This window comes from Xyrauchen texanus, chromosome 6 (genome assembly GCF_025860055.1).
Source record: "Xyrauchen texanus isolate HMW12.3.18 chromosome 6, RBS_HiC_50CHRs, whole genome shotgun sequence".
In the NCBI taxonomy this organism is placed as follows: Eukaryota; Metazoa; Chordata; class Actinopteri; order Cypriniformes; family Catostomidae; genus Xyrauchen; species Xyrauchen texanus.
Genome location: NC_068281.1, coordinates 45,164,383 through 45,190,972, shown reverse-complemented (window position 1 = coordinate 45,190,972; position 26,590 = coordinate 45,164,383). Strand labels below are relative to the sequence as shown.

The 26,590-nt window shown below is 41.9% G+C and overlaps 2 protein-coding genes and 1 long non-coding RNA gene across 5 annotated transcripts in view; 2 read left to right on the top strand and 1 right to left on the bottom strand.

The window, feature by feature from the left end:
- The window catches only part of LOC127645739 (zinc finger protein 721-like), a 402,751-nt gene that overhangs the window by 288,395 nt on the left and 87,766 nt on the right, over nucleotides 1-26,590 (top strand). The gene's annotated exons all lie outside the window — the stretch shown is intronic.
- LOC127644937 (uncharacterized) lies at nucleotides 1,029-12,476 on the top strand. 3 transcript variants are annotated; one of them, XR_007970754.1, is made up of 7 exons: nucleotides 1,029-1,670; nucleotides 1,749-1,828; nucleotides 1,934-1,988; nucleotides 10,826-10,903; nucleotides 11,169-11,259; nucleotides 11,354-11,513; nucleotides 11,598-12,476. It is a non-coding gene; the product is annotated as an uncharacterized LOC127644937 (long non-coding RNA). The 3 variants fall into 3 exon arrangements; XR_007970752.1 differs by having other exon boundaries at nucleotides 11,054-11,259; XR_007970753.1 differs by having other exon boundaries at nucleotides 11,054-11,259; nucleotides 11,581-12,476.
- Nucleotides 19,758-22,067, bottom strand: LOC127644921 (endonuclease domain-containing 1 protein-like). Its single transcript, XM_052128378.1, has 2 exons — nucleotides 21,687-22,067; nucleotides 19,758-21,228 (listed from the first exon to the last, which is right to left on the bottom strand). The coding sequence occupies exons 1-2, from the start codon at nucleotides 21,999-22,001 to the stop codon at nucleotides 20,596-20,598; spliced, it is 948 nt and encodes a 315-aa protein (XP_051984338.1). The 5' UTR covers nucleotides 22,002-22,067; the 3' UTR covers nucleotides 19,758-20,595.

Here is a 26,590-nt window from a genome sequence, read left to right as displayed (position 1 = left end):
GTGAGTTGACACTAGGGGTTGCTCCTGGGGAGCCCAGATATCTCTGATCTTGAGAAAAGGCAGTTGGAAATTGGCGTGTGGAATTTGCTTGCCACTCCCCCGGACATACGGGAATAAAAGGAGTGATGCTGTAAATGCACATCAGATATCTTCTTCGGAGCCGAGCAAGCATGTTCACAGAGCTGAATTCCTCTGCTGCCTCCATTCATCTCTCTACGCTTTTGAATCTACGGCGCTTTCCAGTGGTCCTCCCCCTCGCACACCACGGTTGTGCTGAGCAAACACCCCTGGGCGCTTCACTTCACTACATATACATGGCCAAAATCTTGGGTATACTTTATTTTTTTTTTATTCATTTGCAACCATGGTAATATCTATCATAAACATGAAAATCCCTGTTTTGACGTGAAGGATAAACTCAATGAAAAAGCTAAATTATCCTCTGGTTTCACAGTTGCGCAGAAATTTCGTTTATCAAGATGCCTTTCCGTTTGTGTGCATTTCCTGGTTGTGGTCGATACCTCTCCTCGTCCGATGGCCATGATCGCTGCCTCTCGTGTCTGGGTGCCACCCACGTGTAGTCAGCGTTTATGGATGGTTCATGTCCTCACTGCGAGGATATGACCATGGCTATGTTGTGGTCGCGACTCACCTTCGTAAGAGTGTGAGCCACCCCAGCGGCTCCCCGACTTGGTCCTTCTATCTACGGGTATGAGGCGGGGTCGGCTAGCACTGGGGGCGATATGGGGACTTCAATGGGAGCCTCTCGGCCGGGTCCTCCCCCACGGACCTCCCATTCCCCGTCACGCTCGTATGCTCCAACCGAGCGCTGGATCGAGGTTGCCGGACTCGCAACTCGTTCGGCACTCCCGACGATGATGAGCTGTCGATCGCGGCATCGGAGAGCCGGTTCGTCATGTCTGACGCTGAGGACTCGGCTGGACTACCACCCTTGGGTGCGGCAGCTCAGTCGCAGACCGACTTGGAGCTGACGGCCATGCTTGCCGAGTCGACGATTGGTTTCTGGGGCCAGTGCGCTGCTCACGGCCACGCTCCGCCCCGTTCCTTTCTTCCCGGAAGTGCATGTTTATAATAACTCTTAAATGAGTAGGTAATGAAAAGAGTGGCTAAAATTGGCAGGTGAGTTTACCTTGCTGGTCCCCATTTGGGTTACTGTATGCCTTCCTGTTCATGTTATAAGCTTGTTACTTATTATAACCCGGTGTTCCCGATGTTCCTGGTGACTCGGCTAAAATTATTCATGTTTAATGTAACTCAAATCAAATGAAAACAGTTATTGTAGGCAGGTAAGTTTCCCTAGCTGGTCCCCTCCAGGTAAAATGCTTTCTTATTCAAGTTTTCAACTCAGTCATTCATTTAAGATGCAATCTTGTGTTATAAGTATTAGGCTATCATGATTAAACAGTGAACAAGCTATATAAATAAGTATTTAATATGACATTTTACTTATGCAGGTGGTACTGAAAGATTCAATTCCTGTGGAGCTTATGCAACACAGCTGCACATGTGTTGGTGGAGCAGCATTATGCAACCACTGCGTTGCTTTGCTGTTCCAGTCAGCACATTACTCTGAACTGAATGTGCCAGTTGTGCCTCCTGTGCTAAGCTGTACTGAAGGGGAACAGCAGTGGCACAAGCCAAGAACTTTGGTAAGTTTGCACTATAATTATAGACCTGTTGGCTATATTTTCTAACTACTTTAAACTGTATCCTGAATAACTTGATAGGGTATAAAGCCAGGCCCTGTCGAAAAAATGGCTGTGCTGTCTGCTAAACCAAAGTGTAGAGCAACAACAGAGGGTGTAAGGTAAAGGCTGAATATTGTAGATTTATTACAATATGTTGCATGTTTAAATTAAAATACCTGTGGATATGCCACTTCCCACTCATGAAAGTTTTATGTTCTACAAAGGAGCACACTCTACCAAGGCCTGAGTGGAGATTTGCCTGACCTATCCATCCTTCAGGTGAGTAGGGATATAACAATAGCAAATTTCACTGTACAGTATGATATATCAACCAAAATCTGTATACCAATATTTCATTATTTTCTTTTTCCTCCCCTTTTACAAACAAATATTCTGCTTCAAAGAAAAAAAATGGAATTTAATTGATGGTCTCATAAGGGTCCTTCATTATGAACTTGTATGCCATGTGTGGCAAGAAAAGGTACCGCAATAGACTGGCACTAAGGCCTGACTACTTATAATAGAAAAATACAGATTTAAGAAAACGGACTACACCACTCTGGTATCACACAGAGAATAATTGGTACCTTTATCCAAAGGCACACAAGTTGGTTGCACTAGTAAGGAACAGAGACGTGAATGTTGTACAAAAATAATTCTTTATTACTAAAAACACATTAAAATAAACAGAGCGTACCAGGCAAGACACACACGTAACCGCAACATCTGCCAATAAAAACGGGTTGTTATGTTGTCAGAAGTACAGTCACTCAAAAATCAGTCACTACAAATCAAATATAATCAAACATTACACTCAGAAGCCGTTTTGGCTGAGGGCTAAAGAACAAGGAATAGTACCACACACACTTTGGAGTAAACTCTTATCACTCACACAAAATCCGTGCGTCTCACTGCACACAGCACCCAGTGTTCAAACCACCACCAACACGCGGAGAAAACCAGGGAGGATTCCTGGCTGAAGCCCTCAGCATCTAGCAAAAGTACAATTGCTCACACACACACACACACACAACAAAAATCAAAATATAATTGGGTTGTAAATCAAAACAATATAACCACCAAAACAAACAATGATAACAAATCACAAAACACTATAATTCACACAGCAAATAATCTCAAAGCAAATAAACACATTAATAACAGTCATTCAACTCACATCTAATAAACCATGCATATCAAACTAAAGAACACACAAAAACGTAGGTAGTAGGACAACGGCGATTCCTCTCATTAAAGACTGGCAGAAGGCAAAGAAAGATCACGAACTCCTTAGAAGGAAACACAATGGTTAAACGCCCGCACGCATGCCCAATGTTCTCAACCCAATCAGGAAAAGACTTACCCGATGATAGAATCGCGTCAGTCTCAATCACAAACCACCGTTGCGCCGCACTGAACTGGTTTGCCTATGCCTGAAATGAGCTAAAAATCACACCCACTTTCCCAATCAATGCCTAAGGACACAGTACCCGTAACTTCCTATGATGATGACTTACCTGACAATAGAATCAGTCAATCTTTTGATCGCTTGATCTTGTTTTGATCCCGCAGCGTCGCATAAACGGATTTACATATGCCTGAAACAAGCTAAAAATCATACCCACTCGTCAGATTAATGCCCAAACACAGTTTCCACAACTTACTGCAGTAACAGCTTACCAAAAGAAAGATCGCCGTTTCGGAAGCAAGCGAAAGCTGGTGTACAGTCGCAGTCAAATAATCCACACGTTGGGAACAAATGGGAACCCCCGGGTCAGTCGGAAATTACGCGTCTCGACAGAAATAGGAATAGGCTATTTATAGCCGATCGGAAATGGCGTGTCAACGATTAAAGAAAATTTGTAGGCGGTGAGCTCTAATTAACTTAATTTATTAATAAACAACATGGGAGGAGAGCATCCGGTCACAATCTACCCCCGACATTTTCAACGTCGGCCCGACGATGTATACTTTTTATACACCTATGATTTTAATGCCAGGGTCGAAACCAGGCATCCACAGCACTGGATACCGGACTATTACCTGTACCCACTTCGTACCTTGATCTTCCTACTGTTCGAGGGAGGTGATGTAGGTTTGAATGGCGTCCTGCCATCAACCTCCTTGTACGTCTCACGCCCATATCCTCCTCAAGAGGAGTAAGCTCTGGTGACCCCACACCCACCGTCACATTACCTGGGGTGGGTGCTATAACTCCTGCATCCACTCCCTCCTCTGGAAGACCATCTGCCAAGGTTCGGTCCCCTCCGGAGACTCCTAATGGGACCTCAACCAAAGGCACTGACATCCGCCCCTCCTGAGGGGTCTCGGGTACCACTACAAACCAGTCTCCAATCTCCTCTTCCTCTGAGGGTACTATTGGCCCCAACATACTACACTTAGGGGGGTCAACCAAAGGACTTTTACCAACCCATGGCTTGATTGCAGAGCGATGTACGTGTCTCACTTTACCCAGATTGTCCACTGGAGCAATAGAATATACCTGCTCACCTGCTTTCACAATCTGGTATACTACTGGGCCCCAGAGGTCATGTATCTTACGTCTACCTCTCACATTAAAAGCTCGAAGAAGCACCAAATGGCTCTCCCGTAAAGGTTCCTCCCGGACCTGTCCATCATGCCGGGCCTTGCGACGTTCTGCCGCAGTTCTTAGCTGCTCTTTCACCCCCTCAAAAGCTACTTTGAGCCTATTCTGATGTTCCAAGACCCACCTCTGCACACAGCCAGCCTCTGGCTCCTCGACTCTCCCAAGCAGAAAATCAACTGGGAGCCGTGGCTCCTGGCCAAACATCAAAAAGTGCGGGGATTCCCCAGTACTCTGATGAGGGGTACTATTGTATGAAAATAGCACCTGGGGAAGACACAGCGGCCAGTCACCCTTCTGAGAGTCGGGCAGAGAACGCAGCAAATCGTGCAAAGTCCTATTAAACCGCTCGCACTGTCCGTTACCCGCCAGATGGTACGGAGTAGTGCGAGACTTCTCAACACCATACAAGCGGCAAAGCTGTTGGATAAGGGCGGCCTCAAAGTTCCGACCCTGATCTGAATGGATACGACTTGGTACACCGAGTCGACAAAACCATTCAGATACCAGAACCTGTGCCACAGTCTCTGCCCGCTGATCTCTGGTAGCCACACCCCACGTGTATTTAGAGAACACATCAGTCATGACCATGACGTTCTCAATGCCAGACTGGGAAGGCTCCAGAACTGTAAAATCGATGGCCAGAACTTCATTTGGCCGAGAAGCCATCAAGTGTCCCATATAACTACTGTGTGTTGAGGGAAAACCCTTCGCCTGTTGACACCTCTCGCATTGCTGGCACCAAAGTGCAATCTCAGAGGACATATCTGGCCAATAGCACCGTTGTCGCACCAGCTGGGTAGTCCTTTCTACACCCTGGTGCCCGTGCTGCTGATGTAACTGTGTCAAAACCTCGTCCTTCATAGCCATAGGCAATAAAACCTGCAGGGTTTCTTCCCCACCATCCGGGCGGCTCATCCGACGGTACATTACACCGTCCTGCTCCACCAAGCGGTCCCACTGCCGAAGCATCGTGACCACTGGTTTTGGCAACTGCTTACGCTCCTCGGGTGTTGGGAGTGCTTGTCGTCGCCAGAACTTTAAAAGTTCTTCAATATGTGGATCAGCACTCTGACCTGAACGCATATCTCCCAAGGGTGGGTCTGGGAACACTGTTACCTGGCTCACCTGGGCCACTGGTCCCCCCTGGGCTACTTGAGCTATCCTTTCTGGGATAGCCCGCCCTGGGACTAGACTTTGAATGTCCTTCCTTATGGGTGGATTCTGTCTAGACAAGGCATCCGCATTCCTATTGCAGCGACCTGACCTGTACTTGATCTCAAAATTGAAAGCAGCCAACTGGGCAGCCCAACGCTGTTCGGTGGCACCCAGCTTGGCGGTAAAAACATAGCTGAGAGGGTTGTTGTCTGTAAATACAACACATTTGTGGCCCAACAGGTACTCCCTAAATTTTTCAGTCATGGCCCACTTGAGCGCCAGAAACTCCAGTTTCATAGAGCTATAATTGTCCATATGGCGCTCAGTAGGCCGAAGACCACGACTAGCATATGCTATCGGTCGTACCTTTCCTCCCTGCTCCTGGGACAGGACTGCCCCCAGACCCCCATAGCTGGCATCAACCTCCAGGACAAAAGGCAAGGAGAAATCCGCATAGGCCAGCACCGGGGCCACAGACAGGTGTCGCTTCAACTCCTCAAAGCTCTGTTGACACTGTATAGACCAGGCGTCATCAAAGTCCTGCTCTGAACACCTCCGACGTTTGGGATTTGTCAGCCTTGCTACCAGCCCATGCAACGGGGCAGCTATTTTAGCAAACCCCTCCACGAACCGACGGTAATAGCTGGCAAATCCCAGAAAGGAACGCACCTCACCTACCGTAGTGGGACAACGCCATTGGGTCACTGCGTCGATCTTACTTGGGTCTGTAGCGACCCCTTCAGACCGAGACCACGTGACCCAAGTACTTTACCTCCCTCTGGAAAAATGAACATTTCCCCAATTTAGCTTTTAATCCCTCTCTCTGCAGATGATTCAGGACCACCTCCATCCGAGAGAGATGTTGATCTACTGAGGCCGAAAACACCACTATATCATCGAGGTACAAAAGGAGGGACTGTCCTTGTTGATCGCCAAACAGCCTTTGCATCAACCGCTGGAAGGTGCTAGGAGCGTTACACAGCCCGAAGGGCATCCTGTTCCATTCAAACAAGCCAAATGGAGTACAGAAGGCCGTTTTGTATCTATCCCCCTCCGTAACCGGTACCTGGTTATACCCACTGGCGAGATCCATGGTAGAAAACAATTGGGCACCCGTCAGTGAGTCCAAGGTCTCCTCGATACGAGGTAACGGAAAAGCATCCTTCCTGGTGCTCGCATTCAGCCGGCGGTAGTCTACACACAAGCGCAGACTACCATCCTTCTTTCTCACCAGCACAATAAGTGAAGCATAGGGACTACTGCTCTCCCTAATTATTTGTGCCTCAAGAAGCTGATTTATGTGTGCCTTCACGACCTCATACTCGGACGGAGGTATCCGTCGATGTCGCTGCCTAATGGGAGTATGGTCTACAAGGGGTATGTCATGAGCGATAAGACCTGTGCACCCAAGGTCCCCCTTGTATGTGGAAAACACGGATTCATAACTCAACAGCAAGGCCCGAACTTTCGCTTGATCGGCCATTGACAGTACAGACAGATCAAGAGAATTAATCTGGTCCCGTACTGGAGTAACTCGAGCCGCCTGTATGCTTGCCGACACTGCCACCTGCTGAACCTCGCTAACCTCAGAAGGCAAACTTACCACATCCACGCCTCTTAAAGTGCCAATAATAACTCGTGGATAAAGAACAATATCAGTTGTACCGACATTTACTACCGGTATATATACCGTTCCCCGAACCACTCTCACCAAGGCAGAAGATGCCAACAAACCTGCTGGGAGACCTGCCTCTGGTGGTTCAAATAGGACTGCCCCACTGGAATACTGGGTTGAACAGGTAGCAGCTACTAGCTTTAATGTCCCCCCGGGAATACGGTTCACTTGGCGACCCCGCACCCTGACTTGACCACTAACAGTTACGACCGGCTTAATGCTTCCCTGATGACAGTGTTGCAGTGCCTGCGTAATGAATGAGGGGGCCTGTGACACAGCTGGTAACTCAGCTGGTAAGAGAGCTGGCCCATGTTGGCCAAAGAGCTCCTGGTAGCAGCGGCCTAAAACATTCATCCCCAAAACTCCAGGGACCCGGCCAGCCAAACCACCAGGAGCGATCTCGCACCACCAGGACCCCGCACCCCAAGAGCAACCGACCACAAAGTTCAATATCTAACTCCAGGTACCCTATATACGGAATTGACAAACCGTTCGCCGCTCGCAATTGCAACCACTGGCATGAAAGGAGACGTTCTGGTCCCCAAGGCTTGAAATAAGTAGTAAAACAACTTTCTGTGACAGTTGTCACCATGGAGCCAGTGTCCACTAGACAAGACACAGGAACACCTCCCATGTGAACAACAAGCTGTGGACAAGACGACACCAGACGAGCAAGTGAGTCTGGGCTAATCAAGTGACTTGAGCCCCTCCCTTCCCCAACCGAGCAGTGACTCAACCGCTCGGTGGGGATTAGTTTTCCGACGGCTGGTCTGACGGAGCCGGTCCACTTCCCCGTGGAGAACCCACCGGCATGGTAGGCTGAAACCGGGTAGCTCTACGCTCCCCCTCGCACTCTCTTGCTAAATGACCCGGTTGTCTACACCGCCTACAAATAATGTGACTAAATCGCTGTACTCCACCCCCCAATTGAGTTCTCTGAATATGGGCTAAACTTTGAGTAAGCTGGTTTAATTGTTGTTGTTGCATTTTCATCATCTCTTTTAATTCACACAACTCGGATGACCCTCCTGGAGTCGCACCAGACTGCGACTGTCCATGCACCCCATATTGTATACAGTGTGCCGTTGGAACAGAATGGCTACGTCCCCTTGCACCCCCAGGGGTCCCCTCTCGCTCCCAACGAATTGCCTCACTACGCACTTCAAGCAACGTACTATTGGGGCTACGCCGCACCAACTGTTTTAACTCGCGTCTAAGTGTACTATCGCTCACATTTTCAACGAACTGATCTCGTAATAGGGCACCAGCATTAGACATTTCATGTGGAGCCTGTTCTTTAACTTTCTCCCATAGGCTCATCAGGGCCAGGGAGAATTCCACAAGGGTCTCCCCTTCCTGCTGCCACCTAGAAAAGAACAGTTCTTGTAACGCTACATACGATCGCGTACAACCGTACAATTCGCGCAATGCTACAATAATTTGGTCTGGGTCGCACCGCTCAACCCCTGAACGATAACGAAGCTCTTCACGCACCTCACCCTCCAAATGATCGATTAAAAAGAAGGCTTGGTCAACGGTAGACATATGGCGTGCTCTCATACAAGCACGTGCCTCCTCTACCCATTCGTTAACATCAATGCCAGTCCTGCCATTAAATTTTGGGCACTTACGATCCCGCGGAATGAACACAAATCGCTCAGTTGGGCCGGTATCAGGGAGTAAGGGACTAACTGCCGTATCGCAGCAGCAATAGGTGGATCAGCACTAGGAGCTGACAACACCGCTGGTGGCCCATGACGCAACTGCTCATTATCGGTCTGCAGCTGGGCAACCAATGCCCGAAGCTCCTGCAATTCGTCCTCCATAACGCAGTTTTTAACTTCTCTCCCACAATTTTTCATTACCTGAGAGGACGAAGGCCAATTCGAAGAAAATGGCTACACCGCCAGAGCGCTACTGGCCGCACAGGGTCGCCGTTGTCCTATTCCTACTTAAAAAAGAAACACACCCTTCACACAACCAAGAACAAGAAAAAAAAGGTATAACAAAACAAACAATATACAATTCACATCTCTGTCCTACACCAGTGCCAGATCCTGCCGACTACGCCACGTTGTGGCAAGAAAAGGTACCGCAATAGACTGGCACTAAGGCCTGACTACTTATAATAGAAAAATACAGATTTAAGAAAACGGACTACGCCACTCTGATATCACACAGAGAATAATTGGTACCTTTATCCAAAGGCACACAAGTTGGTTGCACTAGTAAGGAACAGAGACGTGAATGTTGTACAAAAATAATTCTTTATTACTAAAAACACATTAAAATAAACAGAGCGTACCAGGCAAGACACACCGCAACCGCAACATCTGCCAATAAAAACGGGTTGTTATGTTGTCAGAAGTACAGTCACTCAAAAATCAGTCACTACAAATCAAATATAATCAAACATTACACTCAGAAGCCGTTTTGGCTGAGGGCTAAAGAACAAGGAATAGTACCACACACACTTTGGAGTAAACTCTTATCACTCACACAAAATCCGTGCGTCTCACTGCACACAGCACCCAGTGTTCAAACCACCACCAACACGCGGAGAAAACCAGGGAGGATTCCTGGCTGAAGCCCTCAGCATCTAGCAAAAGTACAATTGCTCACACACACACACACAACAAAAATCAAAATATAATTGGGTTGTAAATCAAAACAATATAACCACCAAAACAAACAATGATAACAAATCACAAAACACTATAATTCACACAGCAAATAATCTCAAAGCAAATAAACACATTAATAACAGTCATTCAACTCACATCTAATAAACCATGCATATCAAACTAAAGAACACACAAAAACGTAGGTAGTAGGACAACGGCGATTCCTCTCATTAAAGACTGGCAGAAGGCAAAGAAAGATCACGAACTCCTTAGAAGGGAAACACAATGGTTAAACGCCCGCACGCATGCCCAATGTTCTCAACCCAATCAGGAAAAGACTTACCCGATGATAGAATCGCGTCAGTCTCAATCACAAACCACCGTTGCGCCGCACTGAACTGGTTTGCCTATGCCTGAAATGAGCTAAAAATCACACCCACTTTCCCAATCAATGCCTAAGGACACAGTACCCGTAACTTCCTATGATGATGACTTACCTGACAATAGAATCAGTCAATCGTTTGATCGCTTGATCTTGTTTTGATCCCGCAGCATCGCATAAACGGATTTACATATGCCTGAAACAAGCTAAAAATCATACCCACTCGTCAGATTAATGCCCAAACACAGTTTCCACAACTTACTGCAGTAACAGCTTACCAAAAGAAAGATCGCCATTTCGGAAGCAAGCGAAAGCTGGTGTACAGCCGCAGTCAAATAATTTACATTTATGCATTTGGCAGACGCTTTTATCCAAAGCGACTTACAGTGCAATTATTACAGGGACAATCCCCCCGGAACAACCTGGAGTTAAGTGCCTTGCTCAAGGGCACAATGGTGGTGGCCATGGGGTTCAAACCACCAACCTTCTGATTAACAGCCCTGTGCTTTAGCCACTACGCCACCACCACTCCTATAATAAATAATCCGGTCACACATGCATAACATACTGTGGATAGAAATTACAGGGAAAGTTACTGGTATGATAATTGTGGTTATATTATATTACTATTATATTTAGTGTATTGCTAATCAATATATTGTTACTTCCCAGATGACAGCGGCTCACTTCAAGAGCAGGTGAAGCAAGTTGGGACAATGTTGAAGACGTTTGCTCGCACTGGGCAATCAGGTACAACTTGTAAACAACACCTGTGGTTGTTGGTTTAATTCCCATTGGGGCCACCTGAACATGTAGTAGACCTAGATATAAATGTCATAGTTTAGTAGTTGAGGGACCAGGACTGACTACTTTATTCTTTTATTCTGGGAACCCCTGTAGGTACAGATCAGACCCTAATGCTGTGACGTCTTGGAGAGTTTGGCGATGTTGTGCGTAGCATGGACAACAAAATGGACACTATTAACATTTCAGTGCCAATGTGTCTGTTGGACAGTTATCCCTTTCAGGGGATCTGTTACACCCAGGAAGATTTGGCGTTGCTTGACAACAGTTTGAGGCAGGATAAAGAGCTCCAGCAACAATTTGTAAGTGTGCTGAATCCACAGCCTGTCACATTATAAATTTATGATAAGCTTCAGAGAAATGTAATTTGTAACACTTTTTCTTTTGTATTTTCAGCTTCGGTTTTTGGCAATCAAATGTGGGAGGGACCTAAAGACAACCGTGTGGCGAATGCTTCAGGGTATCTTCTCTAATCACCTTTCCATCGATACAACCTGGACTGGTGTAGGGGATAAAGCATGTTTTAGAGACATGTTCCTGAAGACCATTGTTCAAAGTAAGTTGGATATTTTTTATATTTAAGTAGATGTGTATGACCTTATGCCATTCTAATGGAATGACAGATCTTTATTTTCTACAGGAGCCATCAGGAAGAACCCGGCAACTCAGGATGCCACTGATGAGGCGATCCAGGTTAACGTTACGCGTTACCTGAAAGGAGCATCTGAACGTGAAGGTGGAAAAAGGCGCCGCACAGCTGAGAGGGACCCACAGTCGACCCCTTAAACCTAGGCTGACTACTGACACCCCAGCATCACTGACAACTGGAACCCTTTCTTTATCCTGCAGTCAGTAACATCAAGACCCCTAAAAAAGCCTGCTAAAAGTGTCAGACTACACTCACCCAGTCCACACTGTTCACTGTGGAAATTGCTGTTTTTTTTTTTTTCATGACCCTGCCTTGAGCGCAGCTCCTTGGATGAATATGGGATGGTTTGTCCCTTTATACAGGAATCACTGAAGATATGCCAATTTGCACTGCCTCATTCTGGAGGTTGGGGAAAACCGGTGATTCTTAACCCACTACGCCACGCAGACCCCAACCACTCCAGACATTCTGATTGGCTGTGTTCTCTACAGCCAGATTTTCTGCTGTTAATTGTATTTGTTCCCACTTGTTGTCATGTGTAAGTTGAATGTCAAAATGTATATTATACCTGTTATCCTGCACATTCTTTGATACCAAAGATCTCAATTATTTAACATACAATTTTCTGCTTATTTCATTGTTACAGTGCTTAACTATTCTATTTTAAAATATAGCTTGTAAATCCTAGATTATACATCTAAAACTTGATATCGGCACATTATCTGGTATCAAATATTCTACTTACCGTGACTTTAGTATTGGCTTATTTCATTCCATCAGTGCTTAACGATTCTGTTATAGTTTGTAAATCCTATTTCATGCCTGATATTTGATATTGCACATTAACTAGTACCAAAAATTCTACTTTCATTCCATCAGTGTGCTTAACTGTTATTCTAATAAAAATAGCTTGGGAATACCATTTCATACCTCTGATACTAGATATTGCACATTACCTGGTACCAAATATTCTACTTCATTCCGTCACAATGCTTAACTGTTATTCTATTGTTAAATATAGCTTGTAAATCCTAGTGCCACAGGTTAGCATTGCAGTTATAATGGTATATTCTACTCCAGCGCTTTACTCTAAATTATTACCACTTATCCTATTGTTAGAAATGACTTGTAAATATGATGTTATTCCTCAATTTATTTGGTATCCTGGACTTTCTTTGGTACCAAATATCCTCATTGCTTATGTTTACTGGTAATTCTTTTCATCCCAGAGCTGACCTCTTTATATTATTAACAATTATTGTAAGTGTTACAATAGTGTTTTTTACAAAAGTGTTTTTAAATTTTTTTTTACCAAAATTTAATTGAAAACCTGCATGTTCTTTAGTGTGTGTGTGTGTGTGTGTATATATATATATATATATATATATATATATATATATATATATATATATATATATATATATATATATATATGTGTTTGTATTTTTCTGTTATTTATATTTCAGTGATCTGAGATCTTGTTTCAATGACAGTTACTGTACTTTGAAATGTGGAATTAAAACTCATTGCTGTCTGGGCATATCGGCACATCATGATGCAGTGGACGGTAAGTATTTAGGGAAGCACGATTTGATCATCAGGTTCCTGAGAGGCGCGAGGAGGTTAAATCCCCCCAGGCCGCATCTTGTTCCCTCATGGGACCTCTCCGTGGTCCTGCGGGACCTTCGGGGAGCTCCCTTCGAGCCCCTTGAATCAGCAAAGGCACTCTCTCTGAAAACCGCCCTCCTGATGGCGCTCACCTCCATCAAGAGTGTAGGGGACCTGCAGGCGTTCTCTGTCAGCGAACTGTGCCTAGAGTTCGGTCCGGCTTACTCTCACGTCATCCTGAGACCCCGCCCGGGCTACATGCCCAAGGTTCCCACAACCCCTTTTAGGAATCAGGTGGTGAACCTGCAAGCGCTGCCCCAGGAGGAGGCAGACCCAGCCTTGGCGTTGCTGTTTCCGGTGTGCGCACTTCGCATCTACTTGAATCGCACGTAGAGCTTTAGAAGCTCCATGCAGCTCTTTGTCTGCTTCGGTGGACAGCGGAAGCGAAGCGCTGTCTCCAAACAGAGGATCGTCCACTGGGTCATCGATGCCATCATTATGGCATACCACGGCCAGCACGTGCCCATTCTACCAGGGGGTTGCGGCTTTTTGGGCGTTGTGCGGGCTGGGCAACACCTAACACCTTTGCAAGGTTTTATAACCTCAGGGTTGAGCCAGTTTTGTCCCGTGTGTTATCAGGTGACACAAACAGGTAAGTTAGGGTCAGCTGGCCGGGTGTATCGCTTGCGCACGAAGTGTGAACCCTGGATGTTCCTCCATTCCTAGCCTACCGGCCGATGAGTCTTCGGAGAGACTCGTCGCCATCCCAGTACGGGCGTCACCTAGGCCCCTGTACTGAGGTAAGTGCTCCACATGTGCTGGTTGTCTCCCTACGCAACCCTGTGTGACGTATTTTCCGCAAAATGGTTTCCCCGCCGGTAAACCGTGTCTTCCTTGGGCTGAGGTCCCTCTGTCCTTGGTCGCCGTGTCTGTAGTAACTCCTCCCCCCTTTGGTAGGATCTACCATGGAGCCGCTCCGCACGATGTGCTTCCGCTCCTACCCGGTTAGACCATGTGTTGTATTCCACTTAAAGATCCCCCCTCCTCTCGGGGCCGGGTGTGGTCTCCGCGGTGTCCTCCTCTTTGGAGGACACCCCCCAGCTTGGACATATATTGGCCTCCAGCTGAACGATTTAGTTCCTTTTTTGAGGAGAACAATAGAGAGAAGGCCACGGCTGGGCCAGCCAGTCCTTATACTTCTGAGCAGTTAGCCTTTCCCCAAGGTGCATGGGAATGCTTCATGCCTGCTAGTGTGTTGGGGGTAGTTATGCGATGGCTTGCTGCGCTGGCTACGAGGCACATTCATCTACGAGGTCTGCCCATCTTGCACCGCCATTCTGCGTAACTCGGTTCAGCTCTGTGACGTATTCCATTGGGAGCCCTAGTGTCAACTCACCGACACAACGTCTCGGTTACTGACGTAAACTCCATTCCCTGATGGAAGGAACGAGACGTTGTGTCCCTCCTGCCACCAACCGCTGAAATGTCCGGGTCTTTGGCTCGGCTCCTCAGTGTGATACCTGATGTGCGTTTGCATTGTCACTCCTTTTATACCCATATGTCCAGGGGAGTGGCATGCAAATTCCACACGCCAATTTCCATCGGCCTTTTCTTAAGATCAGAGATGTCTGGGCTCCGCAGGAGCGACCCCTAGTGTCAACTCATTGACACAACATCTCGTTCCCTCCATCAGGGAATGGAGAATACTTCAGTAACCGAGATGTTTTCTTGTATTTTTACATTTCAATTGATATTTTTACTATATATTATTTATAACAAATGTAATAAATATGTTTATTAACATTAAACTTTAAAGTTAAATTATGCCAATCCCTCAAAACATGTGAATATGCACAAAAAGGAATAAAGACATTTAATGCATTGCCATGCCAACAGTATTTAAGATATCAAGAAACCCTTCAGAATTAAAAATGTGCAATGCCTTGACATTAATCTGTAGTTTTTTTAAGCAATTCAGGCTAACATAATAGGGATTTTTCAATGTCTATTAAAAGTGACACACTTCCTTCCGCCAGTTGGTGGCACTAAGATCGTGACCCACAATAGTCACATCAATGTGATCAGCCAGCTTAGGACAAACATTTGGCTCAATTTTGATGTTTTTAATTTTCTGCACGCAAAAGATATGAGACTTTTCCTTATTCCATTTTTTGACGTTATTTTATTGCATCGCCATGGCAACACCATTCGACATATCAAAAATCCCTTCCAAATTTAACATCGCAAATGTGTTGGCATGATGTCGCCCACATTTGGTACCTGTATCATTAAATCCATGGAAAAGTGCATGCATTTTTCAAACAATCCAAAATGTCCAACTTCCTTTTGGGCAGAGCCTATGACTGTGAGAAATGAGAAATGAGGCTTATACACCAGTTTCAGATGAATTGGACAAATGGGGTGGAAATAACATCACTTTGGAAAAAAAAATTATGAATGTAGGCCATTCTTGGTGTGGGGTTATCCATTGGTCAGTAGTATCACTGTGCCAATTTAGAAAATGTTTGACCGGTGACTTTTTTAGATATTGGGGCGCAAATATCTATTATAAAATAATTCTAATAAATATAGCTGCAAGCTTCAATGCGGATTCCTACTCAAAGTGGCATATCATTTAAAATTTATTAAAATTGATGTGGGCCATTCTTGGTGTGGCGTTATCCATTGGCAAGTAAAGTGGCAAATCATTTCAAATTGATCAGTAGAGGGGTGGGGTTAAACCCTCCCAATGGAGGAATCCAAAAAACTAAAAATGTTTGTACATGTGTATCAAAAATAACATTTTGACTTTTCGTTTGGTAGATATTGGTCAATACGCACAAAATGAATGACTTCTGACTAATTAGTTGGCTTATATCTTCGCAACGTTTGGGCAAATAAAAATTCCTTTGATAGATTTTTGTCAGGTGTGTTCATAGTAGACACACACATTTTTGTGAGAATGGATTATACGATCTAGGAGGAGTTCGAAAAAGATTCTTTTTTAGAAAATTTGAATTGTGGAAAGATTTTATAAAATTCCATAAAATGAAGATATGCAATTTTTAGGTCTTGGTGCGAGGAATTAGAGAATAACATCATTTTTAGATTATTAAACTCGGTTGTGGAGTTATTGGTGAAAACATAAATGTACTTTTTATAGCGCCAACTTGTGGATGATTTTCATAAAACTTCGTACACAGCCTCATTCTAACAATGTCTACAAATATCTCAAGTTTCGTAACAGTCGGACATTAAGATTTGATGTTATTAGTTGCTGAATATTGAGTAGCTGCTGGCAGCCATGTTTTTTTATTTGTCTGATTGATATTGTAGGATATGTTAGCCTTTTGGCCCCTACAAGATGCATACCGATTTTCAACTCCATTGATTATACGGTTGCAGAGTTATTAGTGTTTTTTGTTGTTGTAGCGCCCCCTATAGGCGAAACATTTGGTCTTTTTGTTTGGTAGATATTGGTCAATACGTACAAAATGGATGATGCCTGACCAATTTGATGGCTTATATCTTCGCATCACATCAACAAATCAAAATTCCTTTGATACATTTTTGTCAGGAGCGTTCTTACTAGACACACCCCAATTTTATAGCAATTCGTAAATACGGCGTAGGAGGAGTTCGAAAAAGTAGGTTTTTCGAATTATGCAAATTAGTGTGAAAATGTTCATGATGGAAATGAAATCGGGGATATATGTTTAGAACTTGACTCAAAGATTCAGTCGAAAAGAGAATTTTGATCCTAGACCTTTCAGTTCCAGAGTTAAGACCACAAATATAGCGCCACCTAATGTCCGACGGGTTTGTGTGTGGGTGCCAGAGTAGTGGGGAGAATTTCTGACCATCCCACCAAGTTTGGTGTCCCTGTGACTTATGGTCTCTGATGCCCAGACACTTTTAGGGCAGAATTTGTTTTTAATAATAATAATAAGAAGAAGAAACAGAAAATCGGAACAAATACAATAGGGTTCCTGCACCTTTCGGCTTGAACGCCTAATAATAAGAAAATTGGAACAAATACAATAGGGTTCCCGCACCATCAGTGCTTGGACCCCTAATAATAAAAATCCTTACAATTACAATAGGGTTTCAGCCCTTCGGGCTTGAACCCCTAATAATAATAATACAACCGTCAATATCAATAGATTTACTCTTACCAGAGGAATCTAATAATAATAATAATAATAATAATAATAAAATCGTCTATAACAATAGATTTCCTCCTTCCTGAGGAATCTAATAATAATAATAATAATAATAATAATAAAAATAATAAAACCGTCAATAACAATAAATGTTATCCAATGTAATCCTACCGGAGGAATCTAATAATAAATATAGCTGCAAGTAGCAATTAACGTGGTTTAAGCCTTTTAAGAACTTTCAAAGTATGCAAAAAAGGAATGTATTTGTAGTGCTTAGTAAGATGCTGAATTTGCAAACTGTTGTTAAATATGACACCAATTTCGGCATCAACACGTCCACCATTGTGCCTGTACCAAAGCAAACCAAAATCACTTGCTTAAATGACTGGCATCCTGTTACTCTGACCCCCATCATCAGCAAATGCTTTGAGAGGTTAATCAGAGATCACATCTGTGCACATTACAGTTTGGTCTGCACTATAATTTTTAAGGCAAAATAATAATAATAATAAAACTGCATCCACTGCATCCGCAAAGCAACCAGCATTGTGGATGACCCCACACACCCCTCACACAAACTCTTTACCCTCCTCCCGTCTGACAAGATGTACCGAAGCATTCGGGCCCTCATGGCCAGACTGTGTAACTGCTTCTTCCCGCAAGCCATCAGACTCCTCAATACTCAGAGACTGGACTGACACACACACACATGTCCTGAGTTGCACTTTAATTATTGTCACTTTATTTCTGACTGCTACCTCAATAACTGCTATGTGCAAAGAACACTATCTCATAGTATGTTATGTTTACATTTGGCATTTTTAGAAACTGTCATCTTTTTGCACTACTGTGTACTGGTCGGCACTGCACTGTCTCTCACTGTGTCCATTGTCCTGTTCATTGTTAGTAATTTATTGTACTGTCCTGTACTTTTTGCACACGTTTACACGTGCACTTTATATAGGTATGTTATTTAGTCTGTGTAGTCTCATGTGGTTCTGTGTTTGTCCTATGTTGTTTTATGTAGAACCATGGTCCTGGAGGAACGTTGTCTTGTTTCACTGTGTACTGTCCTAACTGTATATGGTTGAACGACAATAAAAACCACTTGACTTGAAATTCATGCTGACACTGGTCAAACTCTTACTGGATTTCCACACCGGCAGATTTGCATGTCCACATTCACACCACAATTGCACATAAAGAAAAACACATTGAAAAAGCATTTATTTGTAATTTGTAAAATTTTACAGATTTGTGGTAACCATGAAATTTCACCATAACTCAATAAGTCAATAAGCACACAAAAGGTGAAGAAGTGAATGGTATGTGTCAATAATCACACAAATCTGATAGTGTGTGCATGAATGTTGGTGTGAGGCAGTGGCATAGAGGTACTGACCAAGTTAGCAGACTGGAAGTTAGCTGGAGAGTGTAGCAGGTTTTTGGGATTTTCTACACTACCACAAACTGCAACCAAACGCTTCTGATAACTGGAGATCAATCTTTCACTTACTTCTTGGACTAGGACTTACTCCTATTCTTTGGATCATTGTCTTGCTGCATAATCCAGTTGCGCTTGAGTTTCAATTTATGGACTGAAGACCGGACATTCTCCTTTTGGATCTCAATTATTGCAAGTTGCCCAGGCCCTGAAGCAACAATGTATCCCCACACCATCACACTACCTCCACCATGCTTGACTGTAGGTATGATCTTCTTTTTGTGGAATTTGGTGTTTGATTTATGACAGATGTAATGGGACCCCTGTCTCACAAACAGTTCCACTTTCGACTCATCAATCCACAGAACATTCTCCCAAAAGGTTTGATGATTATCAAACACAAAACTGTATTTTGTGTTTACTCAGATTGCCTTTGTTTTATCTTAAAAAAAAAAAATTATTTCTGAAACAATTCAGTATAAGACATACATAAAAACAGAAGAAATCAAATACTTTTTCACAGCACTGTATATGCCTGTTTTCCTTTCAGTAGAGGCTGTGAGCCTGAGAGAGATGGAGCTGATGAAGCAGACAGAAACATTTGCAGAAAGCAGAGATGGGTAGAGTAGCCCAAAATCTTACTCAAGTACAAGTAAAACTACTTATAAAAAAGAATTACTAAGTACAAAATTACTAACAGTAAAAGTAATAATGTTAATAATGACTTGAGTAAGATTAATTACTTAAGATCCAAGTTACTACTTACTTGGGATCTGAATAAAATGAAGGGAAAATCTATAATCTCAGACTACATGGAGAACTGTAAGTCACACCTCTCCTTGAAAGTCTGTCTGTTCTGTTTGATATAAAACCTGGGTTCAAGATGAAGCAGCATATCCCAGTCCTGTGATGGGTACAATAACACACAACCTGTCATTTTCAACAGTTGACTGTCTTTATTTTCACAACATGTTAACAACACAAACTTGTCAGCATCTGCATTTAAACAAGAAAACAGAGAACAAAAGAACAGACTATGGAATAGAACAGAAGAGAAAGTGTGTGTTTGTCTGTGTTATTATGTTTGTGTGTGTGTGTGTGTCCTTCCTCCCTTGACACGCTTGCTTCTTCCCCCTCTCCAGGTCTGAGCCTCTAAAAAAGTGAGCGGTTGCGTCCGCATTCAGACCACTGCAGCGTATGGCGAGACCTCATTATACGTGATATAAACAAATGATTAAAACTAAATATATTCATTAACATTTAAGAGTAACGGAGGAATGCCACAGAATGTAGTGAAGTAAAAGTACATTTCTGTGATTAAAAAGGAACTTGTGTAAGTGTATAAGTATGACCAGTTAAACCTACTCTTAAGAGTACTTTTTTTTCAAAATGTTACTCAAGTAAATGTAACAAAGTATATGTAGCACATTACTACCCATCTCTGGCAGAAAGTAACAAAGTTTAATCAGCTGTCATGTGCAGATGGAGTAGCTGGCTACATAAAACCCCATTTAAATGTGGCATATCAAATGTTATATTTTAGTGAAAACTCTTCCCTGTAAATGTATTATTATTATTATTATTATTATTATTATTATTAACTGCAAAGCAGTTCTATCAGATATATATGAATTTCAGGTTCCTTTAAAAGTTTGCCATCAAATCAAAAAGAATGACCCCTTGGATTAAGGTTGCTGTAAGTGGTGCAGGGACAAAACCTTAGTCAGTTGTGCTTTGCTAGTATTATACTGGGATAATTGTAACGGGTTAATGTTTAATTACTAAAAAAGTTGAAATACAGGTTAGTCAGAGCGTAGTAAAATCTGCTTATGATTCTCCCTTGGCACAACCCTCCAAACATGATGAATTCTCCTTCTATGTTTCCATAGAGTTTGGTGAGTTCCTCCTCTAGCTGCTTCACCGTCTTCTTCCACACCACCAGTCCTTTATGGTTTCTTTTGGCCAGCCAGGCACCTGACAAGAGAGCATTCGATTCATTGTCATGGCAGCAGTAGGCGGTCCAGAAATATTCAGGGATGTTGACTCCTTCTTTGACAGGGATGTTATCTCTCTTGATGTCCAGCCAGAACTGTCCAGGCACTGCTCCAGTCACAACATGTGCAAAGCCCTTGTCACAGTTGTCCTGTATGATTTTCTCTATCTTCCGCTCCACATTGTGAGCCCAGTCATTGTTGTCGGCTTGCGTCTGTGGTACAGCATTGGTGTGTGTGTAGGTAGCGATGGCACAGTCCTGATCGTTATTATGGCAACGTGGGTAAAGGTGGCCCCTGGTGTAATCTTTTGTGTGAAATGCATAGTCACCATACAGTGCCTGGTTTTTGCCTTTGTCTTTTGTCTGTATGGTGTTCTCTCGTTCCATATCAGGTCCTAGATTGGGGTCATCAAGCTGGAGAAGAAAATAATAGTTTTGAAACATGAAATTGTCAAAAAGATATACAATCAAGAAGATTAACATAGCACACACATTTAACACCCACTTTATTAAAAACACTTGCCTTATAACCATGCTCACTGACAACTTTATTAAGTACAAGTATTTGAATGGTCTTTGACAGTGGTCTGCCACCCTGTAGTCATAAACTAAGAAGTTGGAGAATGGTTAACATAAATTGTGCATAGCAACAGATGGGATATTTTAACTATATATCTACAATGAATAAATAAATGTTTGTAGTAAAGTGGGTAGCAAGTGTATTTAATTCATTTATTGTTTAAATGTTAAATCACTATAGGCTACTCAATCAAACTATTTCTTAATTAATACATTATGAATTATTAAAAGAAAAGCTGGTACCACTTTTTAATCACATTTAATAAACAACTTTATATTAAGCAGAAACTCACCTGTGGCTCAATCTTCCATTCAGCTTTGTCTACCTTGTGATATCCTACATAGTAATAAGCAGAGTACACTGGGATCCTGCCCTTCGTGTCATACAGAGTGGCATATCTGTATTCATTGTTCCATTGCTGACAAATCTGCTTGTATCTATTTGGATTTTGGCTATCATAAAGAACAGTGGGAGGATAGTGGACATTTTGGTCTGACGGATCATTGATGAAGAAATCAGGACATGAATCCTTAAACGACTCTACCACCTTTCCAATGGCCAGGTATCCAAATGCCTGCAGCATGAACCCAAGAATGAGCAGCTTCATTGTGAAGGTGAGGAAGAGTGATATATGATAAATAATGTGTGAGGGAGCTCAGAGTGAGGCATTAAATACGCAACAGCACAGAAGGAGGAGAAACAAGGCTAGATGAAAAAAATAAAATAAAAACAGAACTGCGTTTGGAAAGGTGGTTGACCTCTTTACTGTTAGCAAACATACCCCATGCTCCCATTGGATGGATCAAGCCAGGCATCCAGGGACAGCAGCTGTCAGTGAGGTGGTAGGGTTGCTGTTAGGAAATATGATGGTGGTCTTTGGCCATAGGACTCTGTCCTGAGCTGGCTGTGTGGGTGTACAGCCTTTTAGCTAGAGTTAGCAGGTTAGTGTTTGACCTGCTTGAAAGCTCAACAGATATACAGGTACAGTGCTGTGAAAAAGTATTTGCCCCAATTTCTTTTGTTTTTGTGTATATCTCATACTAAATTGTTTCAGAAATTAAAACAAAATCTAAGATGAAACAAAGGCAACCTGAGTAAACACAAAATACTGGTTTGAAATGATAATATTATTTATTGAAGCAAAAAGGTTATCCCGTTCAAATGGGCCTGTGTGAAAATTTATTTGCTCTCGTAGTTACTAATTCTCCAAATCTATGAAACTGTACACATAAAGGTGTTTAGCTGGACTAGAAGCAACCAGGTCTGATTACTTCAAACCCTGTTCAATCAAATCACCACTTAAATATAACTTTTTCAACAGCATGAAGTTGGTTAAAAGATCTTACCCAGTAGCACACTATGCCAAAATGTAAAGGAATTCCAGAAATGATGGGGAAGAAGGTGATTGAAATACATCAGTCTGGGAAGGGTTACAAAGCTATTTCAAAGGGTTAATTTTGCCAAAACACACCTTGATGATCCGCAATCCTTTTGGAAGAATGTTAGTAGTTCTTATAATATACTTTGTGTCAAAAATTGATTTATGGCTTAATTGCTGTACCTTTGACCTTTGCCCTTCCGCTCGCCCCGCCCCGCCCGCCCCGCCCGCCCTCCCTCTTCCCCCCCTCCCACCCACCCACCTTCCCCCATTCCGGTGTGTGTGTTGTGGTGTGACGTGTTTGATCATATCTGATGTTATATGTTTGCAGAGGTATCCGCCCCCACAACTGTGTATTTAAAAATAATGTATGATTCATGATGAAATAATTCATTGTTGTAATCATTGAGTTGTTTTTCAGAAACATGTTAAAGTAATGTGTGTGTGGGGTTCATTTGGATTTATTATTATTATTGTAAGACATAAAAAGCAGTATTATGCTTAAAATGTGTTTAAATGACATCTTTAATGAGCGTGTAATGCTTGGTGTCAAACATGGTACAAGTTTTTTTATTAACAAAAGGGTGAAAATGTGTTTTCTAAAACAGTGGATATTGGATAAGGCAAAAAACATTCAGATGGTCGCTTTAAAATAAGGATTTAATGGTTAATGATTGTTATTTACTTTTTAACAGAGGAGAAAATGTGTTTTCTAAAACAGTGGATATTGGATAAGGCAAAAAACATTCAGATGGTCGCTTTAAAATAAGGATTTAATGGTTAATGATTGTTATTTACTTTTTAACAGAGGAGAAAATGTGTTTTTAAACACCTCTCAGACTCCCATATGGTCTAGAGGTTAGGATTCCTGGTTTTCACCCAGGCGGCCAGGGTTCGTCTCCCGGAGAGGTGTGATGGTAATCCACTGAGCTCTGATCTACGCGGAGCTGTTGTGAAAACAAAGGCAATTCAGTGGCATTCTCGGCACAATGATGTGGTTTTCAACAACTATAATCTTTGATATTGGTTTAACAAATACACGTGTTATTAAAAACAATATTTCATTTAATTGTAGTTCTAACAACAGATGTTTCTAAACAGTGGATATTGACTGATCAAAATCAAAGGATGCTAGTCATTTTTAAAAATAATAAATAAATGGTGTTACGAAAGATTACGTTTAACATTAGTTTATTTATTTTATGCCATAGTAAAAAACTCATTACATTACATGTGGTCTTCAGATTTGAAAACACAACCCATTTAAAACAGACTGTCTAGTGTATTTTGTGTGCAAATGTCACCGATGAGACACGTTTGTGTGCGAGACGGCAGCGGGTGTTTAACAAGTGCATTACTCTTTTAAAATGATATTTTTCCAAGCGAATGTTTGGCATTAGTTTAGCAAACACTTTTATTGTACTAAAACACAATACTATATATTTATTTATTTATTTATTTTAGCTATAGCTCTAACAACAATATCTTACATTTTTACCTTTAACAATGTTTCCTAAACCGTGGATATTGACTGATCAAACTCATTCAGATTTTCACTTTTAAAGATAAGGAATAAATCGTTAGCAAATGCATATGTGGTATTTTATCAGTGACCTTTTTTATAGATCAAAAGTTCAGATTGTCAAAACACATCAAAGACATTTTTAAAAATATTGAAAATAGTTTATCATCCTTAATCTTTGATATTAGATTAACAAACACAATAATTAATTTTATCTGTAACACTAACAAAAGGTCTTACATTTTAAAAACAAAATAGTTCGCTTTATAAAATACAGATTTAACACAAAAATCTTACATTAGTTCTGCGCAGTCCTTTCATGAGCGAGGGGTTGCGATAATGGTTTAAGAACAGTGACAAATGCAAGACAGTCCTAAAACCTGTGTTAATTTCATATCATCATTTCTCTTAGGAGATGTGTGTGTGTGTGTGTGTGTATATGTGTGCCCTATAGAGGGTTGATGGGTAGATGATTACCTAAACGTGTGTGTGTGTGTGTGAGTGTGTGTGTGTGTATGTGTGAGCGTGTATTTATCACTTTGTGGGGACCAAATGTCCCCATAAGGATAGTAAAACCCGAAATGTTTGACCTTGTGGGGACATTTTGTCGGTCCCCATGAGGAAAACAGCTTATAAATCATACTAAATTATGTTTTTTGAAAAGGTAAAAATGCAGAAAGTTTTCTGTGAGGGTTAGGTTTAGGGGTAGGGTTAGGTTTAGGGGATAGAATATAAAGTTTGTACAGTATAAAAACCATTATGTCTATGGAAAGTCCCCATAAAACATGGAAACACAACATGTGTGTGTGTGTGTGTGTGTGTGTGTGTGTGTGTGTGTGTGTGTGGCATATAGAGGGATGATGGATTAGATAACTACCTAAACTTTGTGTCAAAATTGGGTTTCAGTGCGGAGGGGGTAACTTTTTACCATTTGTGCGGTATGTGTGTGGAAATTGCGCTTTAACTGACAAAACATGTGCTTTGTCACTACAAATGAGTACCGTCAGTATTTTGGTAAACAGGTTTTATATAGAGTTCTGACGAAATATCTTTAATACAAAAGTTTGTTACATAGTAAAAAACTCATTACATTACATGTGGTCTTCAGATTTGAAAACACAACCCATTTAAAACAGACTGTCTAGTGTATTTTGTGTGCAAATGTCACAGATGAGACACGTTTGTGTGCGAGACGGCAGCGGGTGTTTAACAAGTGCATTACTCTTTTAAAATGATATTTTTCCAAGCGAATGTTTGGCATTAGTTTAGCAAACACTTTTATTTCGCTAAAACACAATAATATATATTTTTTTAGCTGTAGCTCTAACAACAAATATCTTACATTTTAACAATGTTTCCAAATCAGTGGATATTGGTTGTGAAGCAAACTCATTCAGATTTTCACTTTTAAAGATAAGGAATAAATGGTGTTACGAAAGATTACGTTTAACATTAGTTTAACGAACACGGTTATGTTACTAAATTGCAGTAACACATTTAAATGCTAATTTAGATGTATCTTTAGCACAAAGATTCTTAAATTTATTAAAGACATGAAAAGTGTCTTTCTAAAACGATGTGTAAAGGGTGTGCTGCAAATTAAATCCACATTCACTAGGCAATACAGTATTTTAGCAAACAGGTTTATTTGACTAAAACGCAATAATGTTTTTAAAGAATTCTGACGATATCTTTAATACAAAGGTTTGTTATTATAATTATGTCGCGACATGTTTCTGCAAATGGTTGTATTGTTTGACCGGTCTAAAGAAACAATATGGTGCCATGAGTTTCCTGGTGTTTTATGGCTTGCTTTCATTGAAAAGCATGGTGACAACCAAAAGTGTGAAAGAAGGGAGATAAAAGGGTTTATTTTGTTATAAAAGTTTTTCTTTTTACCCATCAAGTGCTCCATGTAACGTTGTGAAACATGGTAGAGATGTGGTTAAAGAAGTATTGCTCTTTGTAATACAGGCAACAAGTAAATATAATTACTTAAAAGAATAGAAAGATTTTAGAAATCACTTGCAAAATCAATAGTTCAAATTCAGAGGTTTTTATAGTATACTGCACACAGTTATCATAAAACCCATGTCAATTCAAGTGTGAACATTTCAAAGAAATGGGGTGCTAGCATACTGGACAACAATCAAATGACTTGTGATATACACACACACACAAGATATTTTAACACTTAATTCACACCCTGAATCTACATTCATGGTACTGTTACGTCAGTGGGGTGTCAAACACAAATGCAAAGGCTGAGTTTACTTTGACACTCATATTTTTGGTA

What these genes read in the sequence shown, in the direction of transcription:
- LOC127644921 (XM_052128378.1), bottom strand. Translation starts at nt 22,001, where the DNA reads ATGAAGCTGCTCATTCTTGGGTTCATGCTGCAGGCATTTGGATACCTG. An exon ending in AATGGAAGATTGAGCCACAG is followed by an intron (nt 21,229 to 21,686) that starts GTGAGTTTCTGC and finishes TTTCTTCTCCAG; the next exon opens with CTTGATGACCCCAATCTAGG.